Source organism: Ranitomeya variabilis, chromosome 8, assembly GCF_051348905.1.
Source record: "Ranitomeya variabilis isolate aRanVar5 chromosome 8, aRanVar5.hap1, whole genome shotgun sequence".
NCBI classification, from domain to species: Eukaryota; Metazoa; Chordata; class Amphibia; order Anura; family Dendrobatidae; genus Ranitomeya; species Ranitomeya variabilis.
This window is the reverse complement of record NC_135239.1, coordinates 13,257,125-13,277,871: the sequence shown is the minus strand read 5'-3', so window position 1 is coordinate 13,277,871 and position 20,747 is coordinate 13,257,125. Positions and strand designations below refer to the sequence as shown.

Below are 20,747 nucleotides of genomic sequence, written 5' to 3'. Positions count from 1 at the left end.
TTATAATCGGAGCTCAGGTAAGCTGAACTGCAGAAGAGTGCAACTTACTGACTGTTTCCTATAGCAACCAGCAGAAATGCAAATCCGGAGTAAAATACAGAATGTAGCTCAGGATCAGTAATGTAATGTATGTACCCAGTGACTGCACCAGCAGAATAGTGAGTGCAGCTCTGGGTTATAATACAGGATGTAACTCAGGATCAGTAATGTAATGTATGTACACAGTGACTGCACCAGCAGAATAGTGAGTGCAGCTCTGGAGTATAATACAGGAGGTAACTCAGGATCAGTAATGTAATGTATGTACACAGTGACTGCACCAGCAGAATAGTGAGTGCAGCTCTGGGGTATAATACAGGATGTAATTCAGGATCGGTAATGTAATGTATGTATACAGAGACTGCACCAGCAGAATAGTGAGTGTAGCTCTGGAGTATAATACAAGATGTAACTCAGGATCAGTAATGTAATGTATGTACACAGTGACTGCACCAGCAGAATAGTGAGTGCAGCTCTGGAGTATAATACAGGATGTAACTCAGGATCAGTAATGTAATGTATGTACACAGTGACTGCACCAGCAGAATAGTGAGTGCAGCTCTGGAGTAAAATACAGGATGTAACTCAGGATCAGTAATGTAATGTATGTACACAGTGACTGCACCAGCAGAATAGTGAGTGCAGCTCTGGGGTATAATACAGGATGTAACTCAGGATCAGTAATGTATGTACACAGTGACTGCACCAGCAGAATAGTGAGTGCAGCTCTGGGGTATAATACAGGATGTAACTCAGGATCAGTAATGTATGTACACAGTGACTGCACCAGCAGAATAGTGAGTGCAGCTCTGGGGTATAATACAGGATGTAACTCAGGATCAGTAATGTATGTACACAGTGACTGCACCAGCAGACTAGTGAGTGCAGCTCTGGAGTATAATACAGGATGTAACTCAGGGTCAGTTATGTAATGTATGTACACAGAGCCTGCACCAGCAGAATAATGAGTGCAGCTCTGGGGTATAATACAGGATGTAACTCAGGATCAGTAATGTAATGTATGTACACAGTGACTGCACCAGCAGAATAGTGAGTGCAGCTCTGGAGTATAATACAGGATGTAACTCAGGATCAGTAATGTGTGTACACAGTGACTTCTCCAGCAGAATTTTGAGTATCCACATTACCTAGGCCTGCAGGTAAGCAAGATCAGTATTAGTTTTTATAGTTAACATAACATTATACATATTGATATCTACAACAAACTGTTTAAATATACAAAGCAAAATACCCTACTCCACATTTGTATACTTAGAAACCTACCCGAATATTCAATGCATACACCTCTGGGACAAGTTGTTAGCTAGGTGGATATATGTGTAATGCTTGGTAACAGGAGACACTAAATATGTAATTATTTGAAAGATTTATATTTGTTATTTTGATGTTACAATGCAATCAGAATTAAAATGTTCTATTTTTTTTAGCATTATTGTATTTTTATACTTTTCTTTTCCTAGGAATAATATATTTGTTAGCTTATTTTTTCTACAAAACATAGCTCAGTAGAAAGGAACCCAATGATTTACTCAAGTTATTTCCCAAATGATCAGCGAATAAGTAATAAAAAAACCACACTGGTCATTGGGATATAATAGCGCCTCTAGAGGTCTTGTATACTGAAATATAAAATCATTTGATATATCATCCAATAAATATATTGTTCCAAATATTATGCAGGAGATTTGTAACATCAGGATCCTGATATCCAAGAGAGCTTATGGTTAGCCAAAATGGGGTTCAGGCCAATTACGAATCAGAGCAACTAGTAAGAATCTCACTAAATATATATATATATATATATATATATATATATATATATATATATATATATATATATATATATATATATATATATATATATATTTTACCTGTGCATAATGTTTATGTATATATACTGTATACACACACACTCATACTGCATACATACTTATACACACATATAGTAAAGCTAAACTGGTCATTTAACTCTTTGTGCACCATGATGACTGCCAATTCTGCAACTTGACTAGATACAATTCTGAATGTACTTTATAATATTTTGCAGCATTCCTGGATTTTATATTCCTGCCTAGTTGAAATAGAACAAACAATTTTAAAAAAGTCAATAATCCTGAATAATTGTTTTATTTATTTAACAAAAATGTTTAAAATTACTAATTAAGAAAACAATATTGATGTATGTTGATATGAATTCACCACATTGCCCCAGGTTGGCACATTTGTGTGCAGAGCTTAGAGCCACAGGTTGTAGGACACTTCAGTACCTCTAATCCTCCCAGTCATTGCCTGCATCCCAGCCCCTTTCCTAATAACCTGTGTTTACTCTGTGTGCTATGCTTACACCGGCCCTAAATAATCTCCCAGAGTCATAATTTACTAATTCCCATTTATTTCATTAAAATATCACGATTCAATGGGGGCAGATAGGGCAGAGCACAGTACCCAGGAGATGAATGGGACCTGTCAATGGAGCCTGCAGAGTGTAAGGAAGGGCAAAGTATAGGGATTGTTCATGTTTTGGGTGAACATTTGTCAAAGTGTTCCTTTCAGGTTATTAACAGATCATATATATTACAGCCTAGTGAATGATCATTGATGTAACTAAGATCTCTACTATATTACATTATATACAGCAGCTAAACTAAAGAGAAGGGCAATGAACCAGGATGGCCTCCAAGCACAGGGCAATATTTCCAATTCTCAGTATTTATCAATCAGTGCTATGCATTATAATCCTGATTATAGCTGCAGCGTGTATACAATGTACCTACTGTCTAGATGTTGAGGTCTCATGCACAATTACAACCTTCTAATCTACATATGAACAATGTAAGACAAAGTGTCATCATCTAGTATGTAGTGTGTGCTATTGCTGCAGTGCTGGAATGCTACATATAGAAGTTATCTACAAGTAACAATGTCAACAATGGGTTTACCTGCAGTCCTATCTAAAAAAAAAATATTATATAAAGCAAAATGCTAAAGGATTATGTTCCTAATGGAGCACACAACATAAAAATGTATTTTTTGCTTTAGATGTTTCTGAACAGTAGGAAAAAGGGAAACAACTCCAAAACCTTCCAGAAAACATGCACTGGTTTTTGCCATGACATTTTTGGAGTCATGGAGTGTTGGGGTGAGGTAATGGTTACATGTCTAACAAAAGTAGCAAGTTGCACCAAATGTATCATTTCAATAATCCATAATGTACCAGAATTTGGACATTTTCGGTGTCTCGGTGCACAGCACTCAATCATACTTTTTGGTAGTTTATTCTATAACTGTTTTGCACCTCTAACAAAATAACCATGTGAAATAGGGAGGTGAAAATGTATTATTGGCTTGTGTCAGTTTTTTGGTTCAAGTTAATGTTCTATAGTTATTCAGCAAAGGCGGTGTGGACAATAATATTATTTTTTTTTCAGTTTTAGTTGCAGAAACTGGACAACTCAAACTCACAGTTTTTGTAGCGTTCCTTGATAAGAAAACCCATGAAAAAAAAAAATAAGTTTGAATACACCCTAGGGCTATGTTCACACACTGCATTTTTGTTGCTTTGTTTATGCCAAGTTTAAGCTGCTTACAGAAAGTAGGTTTTGCTTAGTTATTGCGGCCTTTTTCTCAGGGTGCATATGTCTCTTGTGCATGCTGATAAAGTTTAGTGCATAAAGAAAAAATCTGCTTCAACTTCATCAGGTTTTGGCACCAAAAACGCAGCAAACCCTGATACCTAAGTTTTTTGCAGCACCAAACAATTGGTTAAAATGATTAAAAAAAAATAACCCTGAAAAATGCTGAAAACACTGAAAAATGCTGAAAGTGATATGCTGCATTTTGCAGAAACCAAGCTCTTATGGCAAAACATTCAGGAAAAAAAAATGAGGTGTGCATGAGATTTCTGAAACCTCAGACTTTGCTGGTACTGTGAAATGCAGCTGTAAATTTGCAAAAACGCAACGTGTGAACATAACCCTTGGGTATGTGCACATAGAATTTTATGAGGTGTTGAAAAAACATGAGAGTTTTTCAAGCTTCAGGAAATGTTCCTTTTTTGAGTTTGACTATTCCTGATGGTACGTGCAATCAAAGTCTTTTTGCAGAGTTTTCAGAGTAGAAACACAAATTTTTTTTTTAAATTATTTTATGAGTTTGGCAATTTGGAGGTTTTCCGCTCAATTTCTGGATCTAAAAACTTCTTGAAAAAGTCTGTTTTTACATAGCCTAAAGTGATTTTGAAGCATTTTTTCCTAAAGCACTTTTTGCAGACTTCTGATTGGACAATGCCTTGTTTGGTTATATATCCTTCAAAGAGATGACATTCACTTTGTGAATTCATTTGTTTCCACCAGATATTTTTTTTAAACTTTTCCATGAAAATAAAAAAAAAAGTTTAAAAAAAAACTCCTCCTAGGGTATGTGCACATGACATCTTTGGCTGCTGGCATACCTGCATCTTTTTTTTGAAACAGAAGATGCTTTTGGAAAACACTGGTGGACCAATCACTAGAAATGAATTGAAAGAGTTTTCCAAGAGTTTTTTTTTAAAAGAGGATTTTGGAGAAGAAAAATAATATAAAAAAGATTCACAAAACCTTTGGTGCACAGACTCAAAGTTGTCATAAGAGAAAGTGTTTAACTTGTAGCCAGGTGTGCCAGATCTATCACACAGCTCGCACTACTGTAATACATTTATTACTAGATTCGTGCTGTCTATTTAAACAATAATAGGAAATCTGCTGGCATAGAATTATTATACACCACTCATGCAGACATGGCAGAGACAAGTTACTTTTTGTGATTTTCTGCAGTCTTGGGATGATTACACACATCATTTTGGAAAAATGTCACTGCAGTTTCTGATGTAATGTTTTTAGTTAAAATTAGAAGTGGATTTGTCAGTATAAAGTAAAGCCTGCTACTCCTCCTTCCTGCTGGATCCACTTCTGGCATCGACAGAATAAAAACTGCATCAGAAACTGCAGAAGGATTTTTATCTCTACAGGTGGTTTTGTGCTGTGCTTTATGCTGCATTATTTTTTAACAACTGATGGTAAAACTGCAGTTCCCTGAGGAAATAAACTTCCATTCTTACAATGTAACCAAAATATTGCAATAGGGAAAAAAGTCACATTGCATTCTCTGTTTGCTTAGCATTAAGGTTTCCTTATCTTGTGTTTAGGTCCTGATCTAGTATTATTGGTGACTTATTTTATTTTGTATTTTTTTTGCCATTATGTAGAAATGTCTATGGGGCAAAATGGAGAAAAAAAACGACAATTTACCAAAGGATGCTGTATTGTAGAGAAAAAAAAAAAGGTTATTGATAATGCATAAAAAATGCAAAGTAAAAACATTAATAAGCTGTGTTTTTAATATTTTAATTATAGATTGCTGGCCACAACATACTTAATAATAATTATATTATTACTATTATATACATATTATCATTATTATTTATTATTATAGCTGCTAAAGAGGATCTAGCCTAATTGATCATGCAAAGAATCTATATATTAATTTTTATATTATTTTTTTTCCATTTTTTTAATCTTTTGAAAGGGTTTACAGAAAAAATATTTTACCTTAATTACAAAAAGTGCATAAAAATAGCCTAAATCCATCCTGATCTGTTTTATAATCTAGGGCTGCAGTGTGCAGAAAACCATGAACCAAATGGAGAATGTGAGCATCTTTTGCAACAGAGATCATTTGTCCAGTAACCAATGCAAACTGTAAACTGCCCAAACATTACAACCCCGAAGAGTTCACTGACAAACCCAGCTCTGCTCCATCAGTGCACAATCTATGGATTATTCACACTGCAAACCTCATGTCCTTACCTGGAGCTGAACTCCTGCTGCAAGTCTATGAAGATATAGCCAAGCGATCAGAAGCAGTGATCAGCGAGAAGTGCAGAAGATGATGATGATGATGATGATGATGATGATGATGAGGAAGGTGCTGGTGCTGTCTCCCGAGCCTCTGCTCTGCAGCTCGGTGATTTGGGCTTTGTCCTGGGTCAGGCTGGAGCTGCAGGTTAATTAGCCCCACACTGTTTGGGGTAGGCTTGATTTTTGCTCGTTCCTCACATATGATTTGGGGTCACTCACATGTTGTGTTTTACCCTAATGAGAAAGCTTTCATAATGGCTAGAAAGGCCGAGAGCGGCTCCTACTACTGGGGTCTTCTGGAGGGGCTCAGCGTGATCACACGTACAGTATAGAGGGAGATGGCATCAACGCTGATGGAACAGGAGGACTACAGCCCTCAGCAGGTTACATCCCAGCACAAGTGAGTCGTTGTAGTTCTTTATTGCGTATGTGATAGGGGGACTAAAAATTGCAGCAAGTCTTGCTAGGAAATACAGGGATTTTTTTTAGATCCCCCAAGTGGCTGTTGGCATTCTGCGACCTGTAGTTCCCTATCTACTCGTTGCCCTTGGTCTTGTGTGCCTTTGTTTGGTATTCTTGAAAATGGGGAACTACAAGTCGCAGCTGCCTGAGATCTGTAGACCTGGGTGGTTGACCCTCAGGTGTTGCTGAAGGCTGGGCTTCTGGGTGACTGGAGGTCGCAGCTCACTGACCTGCAGTTCAGCACCAGACTGCTGGATGCTCTAAGACTAGTCATTGACCACTTGCTGGTAAGGAACTACAAGTGACAGCAGAACTTACAATGGCAAATTGAGGTTCCAGACCCCAAAATGTTCAAATTGTAAATTGGTGATAGAGACCTCTCCACTAGGCTGAGCAGAGGAACTACATGTCCCAGCAGATCTGTTTTGCTGTATATGATTGCAGTTCTTGGATTTGGGGGAACTACAAGTGACCGCATTCAGGACATGCATTGGTTGCATAAGACAAATGCTTTGTTCACATTACCTTCATTGTTTGTAATTGCAATGTTATTTTTCAGCTCTGGTGACATTGGTCCTGTCCTGGTGAAGACCCCCAGCAGGAGGAGGGGGCTCGGTGTGTGGAGGTGCGGCCATGCAGCTGGCGAAGGCTCATGTTGTCCTCTCCGGTACCACCCACCCGCAAACAAAAACTTTTCATCTGGGAGGGCAGAGGCAGTGGAGGCGGCTGTCAGGGAGCGAGGTGCTGGGGGGCGAGTGCGGGCCCCTGGATCCTGGAGCTGGGGGATGTGAGAGCCTGGCGGGGCCATGTATTGGAAGAGCGAGCAGAGGTTCCTCTGTAAACTGGAAGACCAGGAGCTGCCTGCGGTGCCCGCTGACAAGGTGAGGGTGCTGGCATGGGGCAGGGTGCTGGCATGGGGCAGGGTGCTGGCATGGGGCAGGGTGCTGGCATGGGCAGGGTGCTGGCATGGGCAGGGTGCTGGCATGGGCGAGCTGCAAGTCTGCAATGTCCCACCAGCCGCAATACACCGTCACACTGCAGAGCTGGGCAGAAAACACTATATATATAGAAAACACTATATGTACACACACTGCAGAGCTGGGCCTAATGCTGCACTGGTGACCAGACAAAACAACATATAGAAAACACAATATCTATAGAAAACACTGTATATGTACATACACTGCAGATCTGGGCGAAATGCTGCACTGGTGAGTGGTGACCAGAGAAAACAACATATAGAAAACACAATCTATGTACACACACTGCAGAGCTGAGCCTAATGCTGCACTGGTGTACAGAATGCCAAATCTGTGCAGACACTATGAAATGCAGAATCTCGTGTTTAGTACAGTGATGAAGTGTACAGAGAAAACACTATGTATAGAAAACACACACTATATGGACATACACTATATAGAAGACACACTATATGGACTTACACTATATGGACATACACTATATAGAAGACACACTATATGGACATACACTATATAGAAGACACACTATATGGACATACACTATATAGAAGACACACTATATGGACATACACTATATAGAAGACACACTATATGGACATACACTATATAGAAGACACACTATATGGACATACACTATATAGAAGACACACTATATGGACATACACTATATAGAAGACACACTATATGGACTTACACTATATAGAAGACACACTATATGGACATACACTATATAGAAGACACACTATATGGACATACACTATATAGAAGACACACTATATGGACATACACTATATAGAAGACACACTATATGGACATGCACTATATAGAAGACACACTATATGGACATGCACTATATAGAAGACACACTATATGGACATGCACTATATAGAAGACACACTATATGGACATGCACTATATAGAAGACACACTATATGGACATACACTGGTAAACTTGTGATTTGTCTAATGTTACACTACAGACAAATTGTGCAAAACTCGGAATGAAGAACTCCTGCAGATTCCTTTTTCAATCATTTCACTTTTGCAATGTATGTACAGCTATAGTTATAATATTTAGTAGTATGCAGATGTGTATACACAGAAGACAATGTATGGTCATCTATATAATAATAATAATAATATTATTAGTAGTAGTAGTATTAATAATCGTATCTATATTATATCTATCTATAATACGTATATTAGCTAAGTTTTTTGGGGGAGGATTAGTATATATTTATTTGCCATGTCAATATCACTTTATGCCTATTTCAAATTGTGCGTTTGCGTGTGTATATAATATATACTTAGTGTATGAGATAATAAAAATATATATACTAAATATAATATATATACGCAAATCATAACAGATAAATACATATATTCTATGTCTCGTACACTAAATACATATTTTATATATATTCTATATACACACAATTTGAAGTAGGCATAAAGTGATATATTGACATGGAAAATAGATGGAATATAGTTAAATATATACTAATACAAACTAATATTAATATAATATTAATATAATATTAGATAGATGGCTCTTTTTTCCCCTCTATCTGAATAAATGACAACTATAAGTTTCTTTCCATCACATCTTTACACCTCCATTTATGCTTTATTTCTACCTTCCCTTGAAATGTCCCAAATAAACGCACTTACAGTCAAATAACTATAATCCATGTCTGATCAGTGGGTTTAATAATAATGTAATTTCCCCAAAATATTGGCTGCAGATCACAGTATCAAAAGATTTAAAAAAAATGGGGCACAATGGCATAAAACCCGTAATGTAATATGTGGCCAATTTCTGCAGTGCGGGATTCCACCATTCTACACCCGATCACTGCTGTTATTTTACCTTTTGGCTTCTTTCTTCTTGTTATTCTCAGTTCCGCAGCAGATAATTATGGGGAATATATAGAGAATAATTGTATAGTCCTGTATCGAATGGTTCCCATAATCTTCTGCTGCTCGGTGTGATCGCTGCCTCCTGTTCTCTCCGTGACTTTCCGGTGCGTTTTTCCCGGTGTTTCCAGGCCCGGGTATTTCCATCACCTGTGGATTCGGCTTGGTGTCGGGATAATCCCCGTTTGCTCGGTATAAACCGGCGGATTTACACTTTCGGTGTCGTCTCATCTGACTGGATAAACTGCACAATAATTCTACAAACCGCACGTGTGTGGCTAGTCGCCGATCTGCTTGTGCTGTGTGTGGCTAGTCGCCGATCTGCTTGTGCTGTGTGTGGCTAGTCGCCGATCTGCTTGTGCTGTGTGTGGCTAGTCGCCGATCTGCTTGTGCTGTGTGTGGCTAGTCGCCGATCTGCTTGTGCTGTGTGTGGCTAGTCGCCGATCTGCTTGTGCTGTGTGTGGCTAGTCGCCGATCTGCTTGTGCTGTGTGTGGCTAGTCGCCGATCTGCTTGTGCTGTGTGTGGCTAGTCGCCGATCTGCTTGTGCTGTGTGTGGCTAGTCGCCGATCTGCTTGTGCTTAGGAGGTGACTGTTGGTGCAGTGTTGTGTGCAGATGCAGCAGAGGTTGTTAGATTGCGCTGAGCTGAATGTGCACGGTTTCGTTTATATTGGTGATACGTGCGTTTTGGATGCGGATTCCTTGTTGCACCGGTTGTTTGCCTTGTATAGTAATAAATCCTGTATTGCCCGTCATTATTCCGCCGTGTGTCCGGTGACTCCTCCGTTATTAGCTGTGCGGTATCTCCCATACTTGGGCCTCGTTCACACCTCAGGATTTGGGCACAATCTTCCCATTAGTTTTTATCTGATTGTTTCTTGGCTTTGACAATATCCGGCGCACAATACTAACGTGTGAATGCGGGTTCTGTCCATATCGGTCGCTATTGTTGCGCCTCTTCCCCGCACCCATCACACCCTGACTGGGCGACCCCAGGTGGAGGGCGCGGCGCAATCAGGTGGACCGGCGCACGGTGTCCCGGGGGAGGGGAGGCCGGGATTCGGGTTAATTTGCAGCATTTTCATTTATATCGCCCCCGGACTCCGCGGCAGTTCCCCCCTGGATGACGGCGTCTTCAGGGGTCTCCCCAGAGCGGAGCTTTGTGTCTGCAGCGGAGCCGGGTGCACGGGGGCGGAGGTAGGGGCGCGGCGCGCAGGGGGTTAAAGGCGCAAACAGCCGCGCGCGGAGCGCAGGACACGTGCGGGAGGGCGGCAGCCGGCGGGTGTGGAGGGCAGCGGCGGGTGTGGGGATCGGTGCAGCCCGGAATCTCACTCTCTAATTGCTGTTTCCTCACAGTTCACCTCCCTCATGTCCGAGGAGTGCGGAGGAGCCGCGCTGAGCATGGGCCGGAGCCGCGAGGGCAGCCTGGTGAGTGCGACACCTGGGGTATACCTGTGTATATACTACAGGGGGCGACACCTGGGGTATATACTACAGGGGGCGACACCTGGGGTATACCGGGGTATATACTACAGGGGGAGACACCTGGGGTATACCGGGGTATATACTACAGGGGGGCAGCACCTGGGGTATACCGGGGTATATACTACAGGGGGCGACACCTGGGGTATACCGGGGTATATACTACGGGGGGCGACACCTGGGGTATACCGGGGTATATACTACGGGGGGCGACACCTGGGGTATACCTGTGTATATACTACAGGGGGCGACACCTGGGGTATACCGGGGTATATACTACGGGGGGCGGCACCTGGGGTATACCGGGGTATATACTACGGGGGGCGACACCTGGGGTATACCTGTGTATATACTACAGGGGGCGACACCTGGGGTATAGCTGTGTATATACTACGGGGGGCGACACCTGGGGTATACCGGGGTATATACTACGGGGGGCGACACCTGGGGTATACCGGGGTATATACTACGGGGGGCGACACCTGGGGTATAGCTGTGTATATACTACAGGGGGCGACACCTGGGGTATACCTGTGTATATACTACAGGGGGCGGCACATGGGGTATACCTGAGTATATACTACAGGGGGCGACACCTGTATACTGTGTATATACTACAGGGGGCGGCACATGGGGTATACCTGTGTATATACTACAGGGGGCGGCACATGGGGTATAGCTGTGTATATACTACAGGGGGCGACACCTGGGGTATACCTGTGTATGTAGTACAGGGGGCGACACCTGGGGTATACCTGTGTATGTAGTACAGGGGGCGACACCTGGGGTATACCTGTGTATATACTACAGGGGGCGACACATGGGGTATACCTGTGTATATACTACAGGGGGCGACACATGGGGTATACCTGTGTATATACTACAGGGGGCGGCACATGGGGTATGCCTGAGTATATACTACAGGGGGCGACACCTGTATACTGTGTATATACTACAGGGGGGCGGCACCTGGGGTATACCGGTGTATATACTACAGGGGGCGGCACATGGGGTATACCTGAGTATATACTACAGGGGGCGACACCTGTATACTGTGTATATACTACAGGGGGCGACACCTGGGAGCGGGGTATACCTGTGTGTATATACTACAGGGGGCGACACCTGGGAGCGGGGGTATACCTGTGTATGTACTATAGGGGGCGACACCTGGGATATACCTGTGTATGTACTACAGGGGGCGACACCTGGGGTATACCGGGGTATATACTACAGGGGGTGACACCTGGGGTATATACTACAGGGGGCGACACATGGGGTATACCTGTGTATATACTACAGGGGGCGGCACATGGGGTATACCTGAGTATATACTACAGGGGGCGACACCTGTATACTGTGTATATACTACAGGGGGGCGGCACATGGGGTATACCTGAGTATATACTACAGGGGGCGACACCTGTATACTGTGTATATACTACAGGGGGCGACACCTGGGAGCGGGGTATACCTGTGTATATACTACAGGGGGCGACACCTGGGAGCGGGGTTATACCTGTGTATGTACTACAGGGGGCTATCTGGAGGCCGGTGCAGACTGATAAGTGTCTGTGCGTTGTACGCAGTGATGTATGTCCTATTTCCCAGCTGTGATATTACTGTATACCGTAGACTTGTTGAGGTGAATATAGCTCTGTACTCGCTTGTCTTATCTATTGTGATGAGTGACATAATAGATTATATTCAGCATTTGTTACAGTTGGTATAATGTGTATATAATTATGTATAATGGGTGTAGATCACAGCTGTAAATATTATTATATAGGCAGTATATGTGCATACTGTGTGTGGTGTATTTCGAGATGTGTGCATGAGTGAACTACAGATTTATGATGGGAATATGCTATGTATTATGAATAGCTATAGAGTGTGCGATAAATGCTGCTGGGAAATAAACGAGGGCAATAAAACCCAAGGAGACTGTGTAGTTAACAAACTTTTTTTTTTTGCTTTCTAAAATTCTATAAAGTACCATATATTATTGTGCTCCCTTCTGTAGCACAATCGTCTGTCTCCATTGTTGCTCGCAGGATAATGTCCCTTGTGCGGCATCCTGTGACAGACAGCGGCTCCTGGCTGTTCTGGAGGTAGCAGCGGCCCCCTAACCTCTCGGGCCCCTGTGCTGCTGCAGAGGTTGCACCACTGATTTGTGCGCCTGGCGCTGGATACCGGAGGCAGCGGTATCTGTTAGGACCATATGGAGCCAAGTGACAAACTGTGTAGGTGCAGATAGAAGTACAGAAGTTATAGCTGTAGGGAAACGTCTTAAACCATTACTCAGGATTGCATTAGAAAGTCGTATTCTGGAAGGGGACAGAGAGTGTAATGTATGATGAGTCGGGTCTGCAGGATGAGATCCCAGAGGCTTCACTGCTTATAATCAGTGGTGCGACTGTTCTGGGGCTTGTGCTGATTATTTGTGTCTAAGGTGAAAACTGACCTTAATTAAGTCTGTTGGTGGATCCTCAATATTTGATATAGATATATATGTATAATATTTATCCTATACCGGCTATAAGCTGGAGTTAATACTGTATGTCACATAGTACAGGGTGGGCCACTTATATGGATACACCTGGGTGGGCCATTTATTAAGTTGCATTAAAAAATGTCTGACTTCAAAATGGCCGCCATGGTCACCACCCATCTTGAAAATGTTCCACAAACAGGAAGTTGATATCGCCAACCATTCCCATTTTGTTTAGGTGTATATATATACATGGCCACCCTGTAGTATCGCTGCTTGTACAAATTTTGGCAAGTGATCTGATTAATGTATCTTGCAATAAGTAATGCCTGTAAGTAATCCAGACTCATAAGCCGGAGTGCAAAGCCATGTCGGCCTGAAGAGACATTCTAGTATTTTATAGCAGTGGTGTGTGGCCTCCAATGTAGGGAAAAGCCTGGAAGTCTGTTCATGGCAATGAGGAGGTTCTCCCCTGGTCCTGGAGTTTGGGCCTTATACAAGGGGCAATGGCCGCGCCGTAGATTACGGGTAATGATTATCAGCACGTTTCCTCATATAAACCACAGCTGTCCGACACTTCTGATGGAGACTAAAATAGGGGGCAAAAATATGGCATGGAAAGTCGTATTTAGGGTACGTTCACACGATCCTTTTTTCACTGCGGATTTTCCAGGTCCTTTTTCGGGGAAATCCGCAGTGAAAAACAGCGGTGCTTCTCTCTGCGGTTTTGTGTCCTTTTTCTACTGCGGATTCCACTGCGGGTTTCCAACTGCAGTTTCCTATTGGTGCTGTTGGAAACCCGCAGCGGAATCCGCAGAAAGAATTGACATGGTGGTACTTTTTTCTGCAGGCAAATCCGCGCGGATTTGCCTGCGAAAAAAAGGATCGTCGGCACAGCGGTTTTTGTTTTCCATAGAGTAACATTGTACTGTACCCTGCATGGAAAACTGCTGCGGATCCACAGCTGCAATTCCGCTGCGGATCCGCAGCAAAAAACGCATCGTGTGAACATAGCCTTAGGGTAAAAGCTCTAGTAACTAGTAGACTTGTAAGATCATAGGAAGCGCGCGCCCGTCACCTGCAAGTCTGCCACCTGTTTGGCCCCTTTCACACATCAGTTTTTTGCCATCAGGCACAATCCGTCGAATGTTGAAAAAAACCGGATCCTTTGCAGATTGTGGAAAAACTGATGCGACGGATCCGACTATCTGATCCAACTAATTGGACCCTAAAAAAATCGGAGCATGCGCAGTTTAAAAAAAAAAAAAACGGAATCCGTCACCGGATTCCATAGGCTTCCATTCTAACAGACAACGACGGATCTGTTGCTGTCCGTTTTTTTTTCAAAGGACACAAAAAACGCTGTCTGTTTTCTCCGGCCGCTGGAAAAAAACCCCATTTTTGATGGATCCGGTGAAAAACGGATGAAACGTGAGGCCATCAGTCGCAATCTGTCACTAATACAAGTCTACGAGAAAAAAACGGATCCGGTGGCAACTTTTGCCGGATCCGTTTTTTTCACAATTCACCGGATTGTGCCTGACGGCAAAAAACTGATGTGTGAAAGCAGCCTTAGGCCAAATTCCAAAACTGAGTGTTTTCTGCAATTTTGATGCTGTGTGTTACTTTCACAAAAGTAGATAGGATTTATTGAGATCTTGTGCCCACTGTGCTTTTTTTTTTATATATATAAACTGCTGCATTAAATGACAAGCAGTTGTTTCATAAATCCATTGCATATCCACTTGTCTTGCAGTAAACATGTTTTTTTTTGTGTGGATTTTCTCCATAAAATTGCATGAAATTGGTAGCATTCATAGATAGTGACTGCTTCCGCAGCGTAAATGCAATAAAATGTAAGTTCTGTGCATGACTGTATCAATAGTTTAATCAAAGGAACAGGAAGTATCCAAAGAGGAGCAGTTTTATTTAAGGCTATTGACTGTGGAATTTTCTGTGCAGATTCTGCATTCCTTGGCAGAAAACGCAGGTCAGAATCTGCGCCTTTTTTTGGTATGTGCACATGTTGCAGATTTTTATGCAGATTTCTTCCTTTTTTTTTTTTTACCCTTGCAGATTTCTATTATGGAATGGGTGCAGAAATGCAGCAGATCTGCAAAAATAATTGACATGGTCCTTTTTTGAATCTGCTGTGTTTTCGGTGCAGATTTTTGCACACCATTAGCACAGCATATTTTTTTTTGCCATTGATTTACATTGTACTGTAAATCACTTGCAGATCTGCAGCGTTTCTGCGTGGAAAAAAAAAAACTGCAGATCTGCACGAAATCTGCAACGTGTGCACATACCCTAAAGCAAACCAAAAGGAGGCAAAAATCGCAGCAAAAAGAATGCATCAAAAAAATGTATTGGAAAAAAATGCAAGTAACCTAATTTAGCTAAGGCCATGTTCACACGCATTGTTTGCAAATGAAAAGTCAGCAAAAGCTGAGATTTAGGAAATCTTATGCACATGCTTATTTTTTTTTCTTGCTAAACTTGAGAATTGCAGTGTTTTTGAACTCCGCAGTATGTCAAGTTTTTCAGCATTTTCACTGCACTTTTTAACCATAAAGAGGAATATATATAAAAAAAAACAGCAAACCGGTTTTGCTTTGATTTTTGCAGTGTTTTATAGTGAAAAGTTTGTACTGGAGACAAATCACAAGTCCTGTGCAGCTAAAAAAAAATGCAGAAAAACTGTGTGTATTTTTGTTTGTTTTTTTTTTTTGTTTTTTTTTTACGCTACATTTTTACTGCCAAGAGAGGTTTTGACTACACAAAAAACCCTCCGTGTGTGAAGATGTTCTAAAAAACTGTGCAGCACCAAATGCTCATTGTGGGGACTTGACCATAAAGGAAGGTGATCCAGGCCTGTAAATCACGGTACATCTCCTTACCCAAATGTTCCTCCGTTTCTTCATGCCCTGCTCCGAGGATTGCCCACATAAGGCAGCTGTCGCCTTTCTGTATACCGTATACTTGTGCACAGAATGGCAGAATGCATCGTTGGTCCTTATAATGGCTGATGTCTCCCTTTCGTCTCCTCTCAGCTGCAGGGAAGCCCCCGGGTGGCTCTGGACGAGGATTCTTGTTCGTCGGCTCCTCTGTCTCCGGTGTCTTCGTCGTCTCCTCGTTCCATGCCGTCTTCAGGTCTCACTCAAGGGAAAAGTCTCTGTAGCAGCTGCGGGATGGAAATTGTAGATAAATACCTGCTCAAGGTAAGAACCCAGACAGGAGAGATCAGGGGACATGTGGCACAAAAATGTCAGCTCTCCGGTCAGTGCTGAACCCTCCTGATGAAGGGTCCTCTGTGCTCCCAGGTGTCATTTTTGGGTTGGCTTAGAATTTGCTTTTCTGTAATCCTCTTGTTTCATGGACCCTGAAGCCACTTGATTTTCTAGTAAATATGTGAAATATTGTTGCAGAATTTGTGGCTCTCGATCCGTTGCAGTTTCAGCTCCATGCCGCGCGCTCGCCATTAACTTTGCGTTCTGATTGCTTGTGGTAATGGCGACAAGAATATTTTGTGATAGAAGATATAAAGTTGTGTGATATTAGTAAGAGAAAAGATTAGTTCCTTAGTGATATTGGCATGGCCGGCGTCCCCTGGGGTGCAGGCTGCAGACTTGGTACAATTAGATCTGGTTCCAAATGTGAAAAAAAGCCCAAAACCTGTAGAGGGAGCAACATGGAGCGTCTCTGGACCGAAGATGTGAGCTGCATATTGACTCTGAAGTGATGGAAAACTCTCCATAATCATCGGAAGGGTCTTCAGCTCCCATCTCTAACTTTACAAACTCCTCCAGTGTGGTTAAAATAAGTAATTGGCATATACTTACTGATCTCCTGCCAGCGTCAAATCCTCTTCCTCTATTCTGGTCTGCATGTGACCGCTGCTGCCAATCAGTGGCTGCAATGATTGGCTGCAGCAGTGAAGCACTGACCTCACTGAAAGAAGAGAATGACAGGATGGAGGAGTTGTGGTGGGAGATCAGTAGTAACACTGTGAAGTTGTGGAAAACCCCTTTAATCGTTGTTGGAGGTCTCGGGTATTGGCACCTTTCTGAGGCTCCGGATCTGCTTGTTGGCTTTTATTTTGGTAAATTCAGCAGAACGTTCATTGTCTTCTGTGCATCCTGAACGGCCGGCCCCATAGAAGCCCCATAGATGTCGCCCAGTATTGTATTTGGGATTGATGCAGCCCTCCGATAGCAGTGAGTTTGATAATGGGGGTCCACGCAGCCAGAAATCATCAGAGGACAAGGAAGCAGAGTTGTGATTATGAATAAAAGTGAATTATGTAGAGCCCTCCTCACAGGTAAAGCGCCATGGAATAAATGGCAGAATATTTATTATTATTATATAATTATTTTTTTTTAAATAAATTTCCCAAATCTGCTTCTATATTGTCACACAGTAGATCCCCATCTTTGCCACCTAGAGGGTGAGTAGCCAGTATTAAAGGGTCGTATGAAGTATCCACCATGTCGTTATTACTAGTTGAGCGAATTTTTGAAAATTCGGATTACGAGCGGAGCGGCAGCGAAAATTGAATTTGCGGTGTTCGCTGAACGTCAATGGGAGTTGAAATGACCGAATATGTTTGGATTCGGTCTTCAAACCTAAATTTGTCACGGATAGGGTACCAGTATGGCATGAATATGGCAAACTCAGATTTGGTGATCATTTCCGATCATATTCGCTCATCTCTAGTGATCACCCGTTACCGGCTACTTTATAGCTGAGTAATTTGCTCTTGTTTTGTCGCACTGATTCGTGAAGTTACAATATTCCCACAAGTGAATGAAAGCTGCAGGTTGGGGGATACAGAGCAGATTGCACCCGATACGGTGAACTTGTGCGGCTTCTTGTAAACAGAACCGACTCAGATCCAAGCAAAGTAGATGCGGTGTCACAACCAATACCCACCGTGCGGCTAAAGATGCTGTGATCACGTGCACCTTTGGGGTTTGTTCCGTTTTTTTTTTTTTCCTTACACTAGCAGCAGAAGGAATGATATTCCTAAAATCTTGTTAGCATGTTCCGTGTTGCACTGCATTTACTGACATGGTGCATTCTTTTTTTTTAAATGCATATCGTGCTACTTTGTGTCACTGCTTCCGCATTTCAGATCGGAGGCCGAGTAGCAAAAAAGCATCAATAAAGCACGGGGGGAAAAAAACAAATGCACGCATTAGTGCAAAATTGCTGCTGCCTTTTTCCGGCAGTTTCCCAGATAAAATGCGGTGTACATAAATGAACATGCATTTTTAAGTTCAAATTTGCAGCAATTCTGAGGGTAAAAATAAACATTTATTCGATAATATTTATATGTTAAGCTGCAGCAAATCTGCATTAAAAATGCATAAAAAATGATCATTAAGCCAGGTTTTTGCATATTTTTGGTGCAGAATACAATGCCGTGCTCATGCTGTGACTTGTAGTGCCACTGTCTATTCAGCAGGCGCACGGTCAACTGTTCAGTGCGACTGGTGACTCTTCTATGACTTTCATACTCGTTCCCATGTTGGAACATTTGGCTTGTTGTTAGTTTGTGTCTGAAATGCCAATCACTCGGGTGTCCATGATTTGCAGGAGGAAAGGGTTTTGAATGCAGTTGAGCTGCATCGTGTAATGCTATTCGGGGGTTTCTGGTTTAAGGGGGCGATCATTTGGAACCTCAATCATCATTTATAGAGGGCTCTTTTTCTGGGGGATCGGCCATGCCCCATGCATTAAATATGCAGGACTGCCTTCAATGGGACCAATTTCCCCTGTGGTGGTGCTGCAGATAAAGGCAACACTTCTGTCAGGTTTCCCCACCAATCAGTTATTTATTTTTTGCCTTGCACCTTGTAGGACTTATTTTGACTAAATAAAAAAAAAAAAAAAAAAATGTGCAAAGTGACCGACCCCTCTAAGGACTCTCCCCTGGTTTATGTGCACCGTCATCAAATCCAGCGATAATTAAATTGAACATAATTCCAAATCTGTTCCTTCTGGCATCTAAACAGCGGCATACATTCCAGTATGTATAAATAAACACGGCCCGTGCAGGGGGCGCCACGGGGGGCTGCACCGTACCACATACATTCTGTGGGCATACTGGGGGGGAGGGGACCAGTCAGATACTCTTGGTATACAGATGCAGCAGAGCTGGATTTGCCGCTTTGCCCTGGTTGGTTTTATATATTTTTTTTGATAATTCAAAGAACGCAGTAAAGGCACAAATTTGGGCTTATTACTGTGCAAGATTACCCGTTGGTGCAGCCCATGATACTGCTGCTAATTCATCAACCACTGGTTAGTTCTGCAGATTGACCCTGTGCAGCACAGCACTCGGGTCGGCAGAGGTGTCGGTGACTTGTGTCCACTGTTAACGGCTTTGGAAAACTTTGCAAAATCTGATGTAAATTTTGATATGCAAAAGACACCGTGGCAATGTGTGAGTGTCACTAATCCGCCCCATCACATGCCGCGCTCGCCCGCAGATGGATTTCTCAGTATTTCTATAGACCCGTATATTGTCATATCGCAGTGTAGACTCGTAGTCTTGAATGTTACTCATTTTCCATGTTGGGCCACGTCTGTGGTTTTTATTCTCCTTCCTAATCCCTTTTTGTGGTTTATTGGATTATCTGTTATATGATCTGTTATTAGAATTATTAGTGATGAGCAAATGTATGCAGGTAATGTGTTGTCTGAGTATATTGGGCTCTCGAATAATGCGTTCGAGTCTCCGGCAGCATGACGCGTGGCTGTTAGACAGCCGAAACACGTGGGGATTGTGTAGATCTGGCGCCTAAGTAACGTTTCCTGCAATCAGTCATTTTGGTGGCAGTAAGATAATTCTTAAACTCCTAGACAGAGTAAGGCCAGTAGCGCCACACAGCAGCCGAGGTCACTTTGTGACACTGCATCTGATGACTTCCTATGGTGTCACACTCTGACCTGCGACTTTCAGATGTTTCCAAGTGTTCAGTTTTCTGCTGCAACTCGCACACAACTGCTCTCCTAGACCTCGATGCGCGCTGGGGACTTGTTTACAGTTTGGTTCAGCTTATATATTATGCTGTTTGTTTTTTATTTATTTTTTTTACTGCAAAATTGCAGCTCTGAAATAGTTGTATGACAGCAAGTTGCAGACGGGTTACTCAAATAGATTTTGGTCATGAGACTTGTCGGGGAGTTGCAATCATGTGACCTGTCACAATCTATCCCCAGCCATAAATTAAGGTTTAATTTAGATGTTGGAATTGTTGTTTTTGCTTAAAGAATCTGTGAAGGTAGAATAATAAAATCTGGGGCATCTCGCACATATGTAAATGGATAATACCGTTTCCAGCATTGATGGATGGTTACTTTCTATGTGCCCCCCATGTGGTGTACTGTCATAGTGCACAAATAACGTGCCTAGATTTTCCTGCATGGCGCACACTTGCCTATCTTTACCTGCATA

General features: G+C 42.3%; 1 protein-coding gene and 1 long non-coding RNA gene across 9 annotated transcripts in view; one reads left to right on the top strand and one right to left on the bottom strand.

Moving 5' to 3' along the window:
- Positions 1-6,121, bottom strand: part of LOC143788154 (uncharacterized) — a 74,729-nt gene extending 68,608 nt beyond the window's left edge. Inside the window, exon 1 of the long non-coding RNA XR_013218568.1 lies at positions 5,904-6,121. This is a non-coding gene — a long non-coding RNA (uncharacterized LOC143788154). The remainder of the gene's footprint in view (positions 1-5,903) is intronic.
- LHX8 (LIM homeobox 8) overlaps positions 1-20,747 on the top strand; it is a 56,367-nt gene that overhangs the window by 17,140 nt on the left and 18,480 nt on the right. For 2 of the 8 annotated variants that reach the window (XM_077277573.1, XM_077277572.1), the window contains exons 3-4: positions 10,669-10,740; positions 16,339-16,506. In XM_077277573.1, the coding sequence (XP_077133688.1) occupies positions 10,669-10,740; positions 16,339-16,506 (240 nt within the window). Of the gene's footprint in view, positions 1-6,105; positions 6,125-6,201; positions 6,355-6,975; positions 7,298-10,277; positions 10,331-10,405; positions 10,510-10,668; positions 10,741-16,338; positions 16,507-20,747 lie in introns of those variants that run through there. The other 6 variants (XM_077277571.1, XM_077277577.1, XM_077277574.1 and 3 more) reach the window with 6 other exon arrangements.